Raw genomic sequence first — 11,640 nt, forward strand, 5'->3', positions numbered from 1 at the left:
CAATACCCGTACCACCAGCGATTTAAAAAGAAAGGAACAGGGCTGGACGCGGTGGCTCACGCTTTTAATCTCAGCACCTTGGGAGGCCGAGGAGGGCGGATCACTTGAGGCCAGGAGTTGGAGGCTAGCCTGACCAACATGGTGAAAGCTCATTTTTACTAAAAATATAAAAATTAGCCGGGCATGGTGGCACACGCCTGTAATCCCAGCTACTTGGGAAACTGAGGCATGAGAATCACTTGAACCTGGGAGGCAGAGGTTGCAGTGAGCCAAGATTGTGCCACTACACTCCAGCCTGGGCTACAGAGTGAGGCTCTGTTTCAAAAAATAAAAATAAAAATAAATAAATAAAATAAAAAGAAAGGAACATCCCAGGAAAAGCAGGGATTATGAATGCCAACTTGATTGGTTTAGTGTGATGATGAAATTGTGATTTTGCTTTAAAAGCTTAGTCCTTGGTTTTTATAGATTGGTACTAAAATATTATGGCTGAAATATTTTGGGGTTTGCTTTAGACTAAAGAAAATGAGAAGAGTATTTTTGTTTCTCTGGAGCAAGTTTTTGAAGGAGGTCCTGGAAGAATCAGCATGCCACACCAAGCCCACATCTGTGTTCACCATTCACTGGATGTCCCCATGGGTGGTGTATCATGCTATGTCTCTTTAGGAGTGAGATCACGGGTGTGCCATTGCTCCCAGCAGCGATCAGTCTGCACCTGCCTCACCCACACCCATACTAATGGCATCTGTGTCCCATCTGGAAATCCTTGGGGGGAAAGAGGTTTCCCACCTCTGGGTGCTAATCTATGGGTGCTTTTCTCAGTCACATGGGATGAAGGCTTAAGACTTCCCTAACCTCCTCTCTTTCTGGGATGAACTGACCCTGAGGACATCATCCTTGTGTCGTACAAGTGGCCCCCTCCAAGCTGAGTGCTCTGTAGGCTGCTAAACTTAGCCTCTGCCTATTTGCAGGGAGGGTGCAAGTATCCCTGTTGAAGTGCCAGGCCCTTCCACCCACAGTAACTGGTGGCCTTCCCAGCAAAAGCACCCAACCCGCTCATCATACCACGAGGGTTGGCAGCAAGCTGCCCAGATGCAACAGAAACCACAAGGCATGTGAAGGCTTAAGCAATGGGGACGAGCTTTATTGAGGCAATCACATCCACATTTCAGTTGTTTGCAATGATTGGCAAATGGATGAGTTAAAAAAGCCTTCTGCTTCCACACTGTTCCGTCTACATTCAGAAAGCAGTAAAAATATATTGTGCAATGAACACTTTCCACCTTAAGCGTATCATGACAGTTCACAAATTTGCCAACAGACAATGCAAAACAATATTTACAAGATAGACCCTTTGTAAGTTCCAAATTTAGATACTTGTGGTGTAATTCTAAAACTAACATCACATGTTTTTCCAGGTAAGGAAGACCAGTCATTATAAAAATACTTTATATAAATTCAAAGTCAGAACTAAAAACATCCAAGCCTATAAAAATATCTTTTCCCAATAAAAGTATCAATTTCTGGATAAATGTTCCTTATCAACAACAGTTGTATAAATTTTCAGAAAGTACCCACTTTGTCAGAGTCCACTTAAAAGGAACCTGTCAAAGTGACTGCAATGCTCCTTTGTCAAGCAGTCTCTTGTTTTCAGAGATGGACCACATATTTGATTACGTTGTGTATGAATGGAGCAAGTATCCTACAAAAAGTTAACTCAAGTGTCTATTTATTATGAAAGTCATTTACAAACTCTTCAGGCTACAGAAGGAACTTTCAGGTTGGTATTGCCTTCTGGAGAAGACAGAAGTCTCCTTATGACGCAGCTACATTTTACCTTGAAATGTTTAGCTTGGGAAACCCGTGATTGCATTTTGACCACTATCTGAAATCAGCTCATTCATTTCATTCTGCTTACTCTCCTTTAGGGCATGATTGGGGTGATTTTTTTGCGTCTGTGCTCTCTTTGATCTCCTAAAACACACTTTCAGCAGCAGGTAGCACAACTCTGCCACGTTAAGCAGCATGCAAATCACAGACGCAGAAATCATAAAAATAGTAAACACGGTCTTCTCTGTTGGCCTAGAAATAAAGCAGTCAACAAGGTTGGGGCAGGGGTCAATCCCACATTTCAACACCCAGGGCAGGTGGTACCCATTGTAAAGGAAGTAAAACACATACATAAAGGCTGCTTCAAAGATGATTCGGAAAAAGATGCTGCTGGTGTACGTCCACCACAGCGACCCCTCTATCCGAACCTTCTGCTTTTTAATGTCCTCTATGTCTTTGAAATCATTCCTCTTCTCTCCTCGCCTGAACTTGCGAGTGGTTTCGTGCCTGTAGTAGGCCACATGCATGGCCACCAGCAGCGCTGGGGTGGAGACGAAGATCAGCTGGAGGGCCCACAGCCGGATGTGGGACACCGGGAAAAAGTGGTCGTAGCACACATTTTTGCATCCCGGTTGCAGTGTGTTGCAGACGAAGTCCTCTTGCTCGTCACCCCACACTTCCTGGGCAGCCACCACGAGGATCATGACTCGGAAAATAAAGATGACTGTGATCCACACCTTCCCGATGCTGGTGGAGTGTTTGTTGACACCTCCGATGAAAGTGTGCAGGGTCCCCCAATCCATTGCGCTGGTTTATCCCTAAACAGACAAAAGTGGGCAAAGGTTTATTAGTGGAAGAGGCCTTGGGAAAGTGACACAGTGATATTACAGACTGAAGCCAACTTTATTTTAAGGTAGGCTGTGATATTTTACAACTTCAACTCCCTGCCCTGCTAGTCTGAGGTTTTCTGAAAAGGAATGCCCACCCTGAAAGCATTCTCATGTTTGGCCAGGTGTGGTGGCTCATGCCTGGAAACCCAGCACTTTGGGAGGCAGAGGCGGGCAGATCATGAGGTCAGGAGATCGAGACCATCCTGGCTAACAAGGTAAAACCCCATCTCTACTAATAATATGAAAAAAAATTAGCCTGGCGTGGTGGCGGGCACCTGTAGTCCCAGCTGCTTGGGAGGCTGAGGCAGGAGAATGGCGTGAACCAGGGAGGTGGAGCTTGCAGTGAGCCGAGATTGCACCACTGCACCCCAGCCTGGGTGACAGAGCGAGACTCTGTCTCGAAAAAAAAAAAAATTATCATGTTTTTGGTCAGAAACAACTTTTTGGAAGAGGGGTTAGGATCATCTTGATTCAACTAAATTCAGATCATATATTAGATTGCTGTTTGCATTAATCCAGGAACACAGGTAAACGAATTCATTTTCAAGCTCCCTTTTAATCACTGTCTGATCCGTTACACCAGATTGGCTTTCTCCTAGGGCTCACCTAGCGTCCACAGTAGATTTTATTCATTAAATAGCTTATTCAGGGGGAAAAAAAACTTTCATTGGAATGACATATTCTAGTTTACCCAACAGACTAAGAAGGGAAAAAACAAAATACTTATTAGCTTACTTTATACAATATATTTATACTTAATTCTAGCTTGAATAACATCATCTGCCATACTCATGTGTTCTTAGGAAATCTAATATTGTCAACTACTGAGAAAGCGTCTTCCAAAAGAGATTCACAATCTTTTATAAAGATTGCTCCATTGTTCTCCAACATATCTGCAGTATAACCAAGCCCACGTTGGCTTTGTCTCCCCAGCGGGTCCTGTTTGCGCCAGGGGCAGCCGAGGAGGGGATCTGCTGCCCTTGCCACCCAGTGCCTCCTTCCCTGTTAATGCACTGATTCTCTATCCCGAGAGAAAAAGGACTGCTTTACAGCTATGGACACTTTTGCTATAATTCAAACAGCTGCCTTCTTAGCCTATACTGCCACAGAAGACTATAGAATTGGTCAGCATTCTCCTTTGAAAAATAAAAGGAGGTATCATGGACCCTTTGAAAATTTTCAGAAAGTAAAAGACCTCTCCCCAGAGTAATTCACTCAGGCATTTTTTTTACAGGCTGTCGGGGCATGAGGGAGTCACCAAAGTCCTTCTCTTCACCGGTCTTAGACTTTCTTATCCCTGAGTGGGTGAGGGACACCTGTCAGCCTCCCCTTCTCAGGCCAGCCCCCTGGACCTCACGCTCTGGCCCACACACCTGCCCCTCTGCATTACGCTGGCTGCTCTTGGAAGCAGTGGGGTAAATGGAGGCAGCCTCTCCCCACCCAGGAGTGCCTTGGCCTCAGAGTGGGGTGCTACTGTGTGCCCCAAGGCAACATCTTTTGTAGACTTAGAAAGTCAGCAGACCTGTTGGAAAAGTCCGACTCCTAGTTCAGTTGGCTTTCTGAGAAATTTTTTTTTTTACCCTTGGTTGGGTATTAATATTAAGCAACAATTCTCCATTCCCCCCTCCCCAGCCCCTAGCAACCACCATTCTGCTTTCTGCATCTATGATTTTGACTGCTCTATAGTCCTCATATAAGTAGAAATCCACGGCACTTATCTTTCTGGAACTGGCTTATTTCACTCAGCATAATGTCCTCGAGGTTCTTCCATGTTGCTGCGTGTGACAGGATTTCCTTATTTTGGAGGCTGAATACTATTCCACCATATGGATGCTCCCCATTTTGTTTACCCATTCATCCATCAATGGACACTGGGTTGCTTCCAGCTTTTGGCTGTTGTAACACTACTGTGAGTGAGGGTATACTATTTTTTCAAGACCCTGCTTTCAAGTCTCTTAGGTATCTAGATGTGGGATTGCTGGATCTCATGGTTATTCTATGTTCAATTCTTTAAGCATTTCCACAGGAGAGCAGAATATTATTATTCAGTATGAAAAGCGGGGCCCAATTCCTGGAGAAGGGCAAATATCTTGATTTTTAAAATAAGAGAAAATGTATATGTGTGAACTGGGGGACTTTCTGTTGAGCCCCCAGCAACATTCTAAAACAGTGTCACTAAACTTCTTGTTAAGAGTTCCGTGATAGCAACTATGGCAACGGCAATGGCACCGAGTCTTGGAATCACAATGGTCTTTGTTGCCGCCTCTCCTATCGTTGGGAGGTTGTATTTTCATGATTCCTTCAATAACTGCAGCCTAGCATTTTACTTCAGGAATATCAGTATTCCTTAGGAGGAACATCCTTATCAGCGGGACATCAGTGCCACAGCACAAGGTTGCGAGAAAGAGACTGAGGCTCAGGCTGTGAGAAGGGAACAGAGTGCTGGGCTCCCCGGGCAGCCCACATTGGAAGAGTGGGCTCTTTCCATGTTTCAGGAAAGACCTGGCCCTCGGGGGCGCATCAACAGGTGTGTGGACAGATGGAAGAGGCTGGAGGTTACCTCACAGCCGAGAGAACAGAACAAACACTAGCTTGAGGAAGACGCTGAGGCACAGGGCGGCGACCCTGGAATGTGAAACAGAGGATTCAATGCCTGCGTGGATCTAGGACTAAGAACTGGATCTGACACTCAGCATTAACAGAAAGCCAGGTTTTTCTTAAAAAAAAAAAAAAGAAAATTGAAATGGGCTACCCTTCACACCGTGTTTTCTCATCCCTTGAAGCATTTCATCAGAGGCTGTGTAAGTGTCTGCTGGGATAATGCACAGGGGCCTCCTCTGGGAGCCCTGGTCCCAGCGTTCCATAATTAAAGTGTATGTACTAATGCCTCCCTTTCATATACAACACATTTCACAGCCAAAAGAGATGGCCAATGTCCACAGTAAATGCAGCTCCATTTAAAAAGCTCATGTTAAATGATATGATTTGTAAAATTAATTTTATTCTCAGATGAAAGACATAATACATTTTCCTAATTGTTGATGTTCTATCTCAAAAGCATTTCAAAATGTGACCAGTGAGGAGCAAGAAATTTGTACGTCTTGATGTTTAAACACATTTTACAGCAGCTGTTCACCTATGGGGTCAGTCCTGTTTATTTATAAAATGAAGATGTTTTCTTATTAACCAGGAAACACCTCCCATTGAAATTTGGTCAACAAAATGCCCAATCAGCAAGAGTTTGATTTATCAGAAAATGGTTCACATTTTCTCCAACACTTCAAAGTCCATAGAATTTAACCTCCCCAGCAGGTGAGACAGCTGTGTTCTCTCGGTTCTCTAGCCTATGGCCTGCCTGAACAACGGCACCCCGTGGTCCCCTGTGGTCCAACCTTCTAGGAAGTAAACAGATCAGGGAGCCAGAGGGGGACATGGCCTGGATGATTCTGAGAGGCTAAAGTCACAGAAAAGGTCAAGAGGTCACAACATCCCCCCAGGAACACTGGTCCACGCTTTCTAGAAGCAGGGTCCCTGACCTCTGCAGCTTTGGGCTTCTCCCTGTTTTTTTTCTAAGAACAGAGACAATTATAAGGGCAGTAGCTTTTTAAATTTCTTTGGATTTTTCTGGGTCCCCAAGCCACACGCTCTGAGGGTGTTCTATCAACATAGCAAAACTGAACAGAATATAATCTGTTTCACAATGCGCGCTTCACAATACCGGTACTAAAAATTGGCAATCCACCTATGCCTTTAAAGGAAGAAAAGTAAAGGAGATGCCGAGCTTGCTGAGAAAAATGAGGTTAAATCCAATACAAGTGTGTCTAACTCCCCGGTCACTCAGGACAGTCTCCTGGTTCAGAGCGTCCTCCTGCAAGAGCCACAAAGGCCCTGTTATTCCTAACAGCAGAAGTGATCCAAGGGAGAAGCTGTGTCCTGTCTCCGAACCTGCCCGGTCCTGAGTGGGCTGCCCCTGGGTGCTCAGTGACCCTGAGCTGGTGTTTCCCAACTGAGACGGTGAGACAGTGGCTCTTTCCATTCTTTTCCAGGTTGTGTCACACCTGAGGGGCTCACCAACAAGCCCCGGGGATCTGCCGTGCGTATCATTCTCTGCAGGCCAACAGCCAGGGAGAGGAGAGCTCCCCTCGCAAGTGTCAAGAGATAGGCCAGGGTGATGGGCCAGCTGCGGGTTATCAAGCCCCCAAATTTCCAGCACATTGCTGCCATTACTGGCCAGGCCTGGCTGCCCCAGGAGACACTCCCACTCAAGGAGCTGTGGGAGGATGGCGGTAAACGCAGGAGACTCAGCAAGTTTTAAGGAGGACTCAACTCCACTGGCTGCTCCTGTCCTGACTTCGGTGGGTGGACAGGGTGGGTGGACAGACTGCAGAGAGGCCCAGAGGAAGGATGTTGGGGGTTGGGGGTGGCAAAGAAAGCGCCAGCCCCCAGGTTCTCCCTTGTAAAAACACATAACCACAGGGCATAATCTTTCACAAACCCTCTTGGTTGGAGAAGATTTGAAGGCTATTTCAATTTGTGAAGTCGTCACTAATTTCAAATTACTTTCCAAAATCATCGCATCCACTGGGACCCTTTGCAACTGTAGTAAACAAAGTACCTCTTTCCTCTCCTGCTTCTGGAGGGCTGGAGCCAATGGGAGGAGCTTTTTCAATACAAAGTGAAATATTAACTGTTTCTTCGGAAACCAGAGAGGTTCATTTTAACTGATGCCTCTCTGGCTGTCTTTTAAGGAAAGAATAGATACGCTTAGCTTCTGCAGTCTTCAACTTCTAAGAATGTGATTACATTTAAACTTAAAAAGGTAAACTGTGTTCGGTTTTGTAGTAAATGTAATCATAGTGAAGAACTCGATGCTGTATTCCTTTTTTTTTTGAGATGGAGTCTAGCTCTGTTGTCCAAGCTGGAGTACCGTGGCACGATCTCGGCTCACTGCAAGCTCCGCCTCCCGGGTTCACGCCATTTTCCCGCCTCAGCCTCTCTGAGCAGCTGGGACTACAGGCGCCGGCCACCAAGCCCGGTTAATTTTTTGTATTTTTAGTAGAGACGGGGTTTCACCGTGGTCTCGATCTCCTGACCTCGTGATCCACCCCCCTTGGCCTCCCAAAGTGCTGGGATTACAAGCATGAGCCACCGCACCCGGCCGATGCTATATTCTTGATACTAAAGCTCCAGTCTGAAATATCTAGCTCTAAAAATAAGTAAACCATGGACTTTACTTTTGAGGATCCACACAGCATTGTGAAGATAGGTTGTTCTTTCCTTTTACAATTCAAATAATTTAGATCTATTGGCATTTGACTGCACTAATGAAATTTCTTGTTTTAAAACTTCTTAGGAAATTAATCACAACTAGCTTATTTATCTATGCCGTTATAATTTCACTAATGACAGAACCAAAACTAAAGCCCCCAAAGTTAGAGTGTAACCCCTCAGCATATTTTTCTAGATAGCTCTGTTCCCCTTTCAATGTCATTTAGCAAAAAAAAAAAAAAAAAAAAAAAGAAAAGAAAAAAAAATTTTTTTTTTTGAGACAGAGTCTTGCCCTGTTGCCCAGGGTGGAGTGCAATGGTGCAATCTCAGCTCACTGCAACATCTGCCTCCCCGGTTCTAGTGATTCTTGTGCTTCAGCCTCCTGAATAGCTGGGACTACAGGCATATGCCACCACACCCGGTTAATTTTTTTTTTTTTTTTTAGTAGAGACGGGGCTTTGCCATCTTGGTCAGGCTGGTCTTGAACTGCTGACCTCAGCCTCGGCCTCCCAAAGTGTTGGGATTACAGGCGTGAGCCATCGCGCCTGGCCATCTAGGGAATAGGTGATAGATCTGAGAACAGGAACATGTGCCTCCCAATTTCGAAGTTGGCTTTAGATAGTCGGGGAGTCTGCATAGATAAAAGGAAAACAATGTCAAAGCAAAACAAGCAAACCTGAGTCCTGTTTCCAACGACTGCCAGCGTTTCAGACCCAAAGAATGAGGGCAAGGTCCCTCTGCGAGGGTTTCAGACCTCCTTCTCCTACCCCACTGGAGTGCCTAGAAGCCAGTGGTGCACAGTGATGATATGAATGTCAATCTTTGCTCGGTCAGTGAGGATGTCGCCTGTTGAGGGAAAAATAGTAGCTGTTGCCATATTCCTTTAACTACCCCCCGCCCCCCGAAATATGTCCCCTGAATAAACTTTGTGGGTAGTTTTTCTTCATTCCCAGAACTGTTGTGAGGTAAGTTCAGAAATTGCCAGCTTCCTGATGCTCTATGCTTTGAACACACAAAATAATCAAAGGTGCTCTTTAGTAGGATCCTTTCCCTATCAAAATAACAGTAACACCCAATCTGAGGCCTCAAGCTCACTCCTTGAGCAAAACGAAAAGGGACAGGGGAGAGTTTGAGACACTGGCTACACCCTGATCCCCAAATCAGTGGTTTAAAAAAATCTCAGGCTCTTTGTTCAATCAGGAAGAATAGATTTCTTTTGTCTCTAGAAATCTCAGGTCATCCAAGGGACAACCTGATAGTTGATTTTTAAATTTAGTGACAAAAAACTTCAGCAACTGTCCTGATAGAGTAACAGCTAGTGATAACAATGGGTCAGGGATTCATATGTTTCAAAATTAACTCAATAAAAGTGAAACGTTTCTCTCTGCGGAGTCTAGATATAAAAATGGAAAACTCATGAAATTACGTATGTTTCTTACATCATTTAAGAATTCAAAGAGTTAAAAATTAATTTCCATTAAGTTAAACTTTCCTTCTCTGGGTCTTGTTAGCAATATATGTTTGTTCATTCAAGCAAACCTGTGTCCTTTCCAAACATTTAAGCTCAACTAGATTTAAACGACCCTGGGAATAAAAATGGAGCAGGCCCTCTGGGGTTCCAGGTCTATGCTCATGCACTAAGCAACTAAAACAGAAATCATAACCTATGGCAGGTGGCCATTAGAAGGTTATGCCCTCACAGACCAAGAAGCTTGGGTCAGAAATTACTTTCCCACAATTTTATCCCATTTAACATTTAAACTAATGTATGCAAACTGCTCACAGCACCTGGAATATTCAAATTGAATTAAAGATGCATGAAGAGGGCGTACAAGTTAGAATTTTTCTTTCGCCATACAGAAATTGTTTAGCCAGATCTTCTGTACTTCTTTTCCTTCCTAACACTCAGAATTCAGAAGAGAAGACATAAGAAAAAAAGCATAAAGTCATCATTACCTGTATCAGAATTTGTTTAAAAAACAACCAGTGGGGCAGGTGAACTGACCAGCGTCTTCCCAGCTTTAGTCACTGCAGTGGCAATGAGGCGCTCTCCACACCCCCAGTTATGTGACAGGCTAGAGCCCTGGTGTTCTCTCTTCAGAACCCCCCTCTCCTCCTTGGCAAGCTTCAAGCAACATCCCCAAAGACGCTGCTGGATCCAAACAACAGACAAAGCTCTCCACAGGAGCAGTTCTGAGCAGCACCCTGCAATTCTAAGGAGACTGCATGGGGGCAGGACATTTTCTTCTAGAACACTGGTTAGATTCTGCTAGAACTGGGGCAAGAAAATAGCTGTGTGGCGTAAAGTCTACTTGAGGGGAAAGAACAACCCGGCACGGTTACGTTCAATCAGACACTAAACAGAGTGCACGCCCACCCAGGGGACACTGAGGTCGCTGGGCCAGTGTCCCTGCCTGGTTGCAGGTCCCTAACCCCTCCGGGAGTGCAGAGCTGCGGGCAGGCCACACTCACCCTGACCCGTCCTGCTCCCCAGGAAGGGAGGTCAGCCCCGTTTGCAAAACACAGGATGCCCGTGACACCGGAGACACGTCTTCTTCACCGACAGGAAGTGCCTTCTGGTGCCTGCACGTTTTAACTAAGATGTGTCGCCAATTACTTTTAATTACTGTCGTCCACGCTATTGTCATCAGCATTTCACAAGTTTCTCGGAAGCCCATCACGCAGCCCATACCCTGCGGTTCTCCGGGGACTTATGCATCGGCCCAAGTTGAGGGTTTGTCTGAACTGAAACCCGCATCCTAGACCTGGCTTTCTTCTCCCCAAATCCAAGGGGACACGCCAGTGACCCACAAAAGCTTAGAAAATCCAACACGCAGCAAATGAAACGGGGGAAAGGGGCACCGGCCCTCACTCTGGCCTCTTAGACACACGATATGAAACCTTCATAAAACCTGTTGTACAAGTCAAAGGGGACCACGCTGGGGTAAAAGTCAAACCAGTCCATCCTCGTTCCTCTGCGTACAGAGAGAGGGTCCAGCGCGGGCGGCGCCCACTGCCATCGGGCCGGGGCCGGGGCCGGGGCCGGGGCGCGCGGACAGGAGGGTGCGGATAGAGGCAGATCGGGGGCCCGGTTGCCCCACGTGCGGCCAGACACCCATCCCGGCCGCGCTCTGCCGGCTCTGATCCGGTGCCCGACAGGAGCGACAGGGGCGAGGTGGGGACCAGCCGCCGACCTCACCTGTTTTGTTTTCTTGGAGGAAATTCCTCCGCTGGGGGGCCGAGGTGGCGCCGCCCGCTCGCCCCCCGCAAGACCCAGCCTGTCCGCGCCCGCTTACCTGCTCTGCGGCCGGCGGCCCTGGCGCGGGCTCTGCGCGGGGCGGCGCCCTTCGCTCCGGCTGGGCAGGCAGGTCGGGCTCGGGCGCCGCCGGCTGTCGGGCTCTCGTCGGGCTTCGGGTGAAGGCCCCGGCTCCCACCTGCTGCGCCTTTTAACCGCGCCCCACCCCGCCTCTGCCCTGACGCGGCTCGGGCGGGCTGCGGGAGGCGAGCGCTGTCACTCGACGAGCCCCCCGCCCCCACCTGCCCGGGGCGCACTAGCCCCTGGGCGCGGACCGTCCCCCTGAGGAGCAAGGAGTGCAGGACCGGGGCTGTCCCCCCGGGGGCAGGGTGCGCAGAGCGGGGACTTTTTCCCGTG

At 47.1% G+C, this 11,640-nt stretch overlaps 1 protein-coding gene across 4 annotated transcripts; it reads right to left on the reverse strand.

Moving 5' to 3' along the window:
- Positions 1 to 1,116: 1,116 nt before the first annotated feature.
- GJB6 (gap junction protein beta 6) lies at positions 1,117 to 11,437 on the reverse strand. Of its 4 annotated transcripts, XM_034936389.3 has the most exons (5): positions 11,285 to 11,411; positions 10,461 to 10,584; positions 9,777 to 9,886; positions 8,665 to 8,834; positions 1,117 to 2,648 (listed from the first exon to the last, which is right to left on the reverse strand). In XM_034936389.3, exon 5 carries the CDS (start codon positions 2,631 to 2,633, stop codon positions 1,848 to 1,850), a length of 786 nt encoding a protein of 261 aa, XP_034792280.1. In that variant the 5' UTR covers positions 2,634 to 2,648; positions 8,665 to 8,834; positions 9,777 to 9,886; positions 10,461 to 10,584; positions 11,285 to 11,411; the 3' UTR covers positions 1,117 to 1,847. The 4 variants fall into 4 exon arrangements, with proteins under 4 accessions (XP_034792280.1, XP_034792281.1, XP_003833059.1 ...); XM_034936390.3 differs by lacking the exon at positions 9,777 to 9,886; XM_003833011.4 differs by lacking the exons at positions 9,777 to 9,886; positions 10,461 to 10,584 and having other exon boundaries at positions 11,285 to 11,437.
- Positions 11,438 to 11,640: the final 203 nt, after the last annotated feature.

Source organism: Pan paniscus, chromosome 14 (assembly GCF_029289425.2).
Source record: "Pan paniscus chromosome 14, NHGRI_mPanPan1-v2.0_pri, whole genome shotgun sequence".
Lineage (NCBI taxonomy): Eukaryota > Metazoa > Chordata > Mammalia > Primates > Hominidae > Pan > Pan paniscus.

Excerpts from the sequence above, each read along its gene's own strand:
- GJB6 (XM_003833011.4), bottom strand. The coding sequence starts at position 2,633 with ATGGATTGGGGGACCCTGCACACTTTCATCGGAGGTGTCAACAAACAC.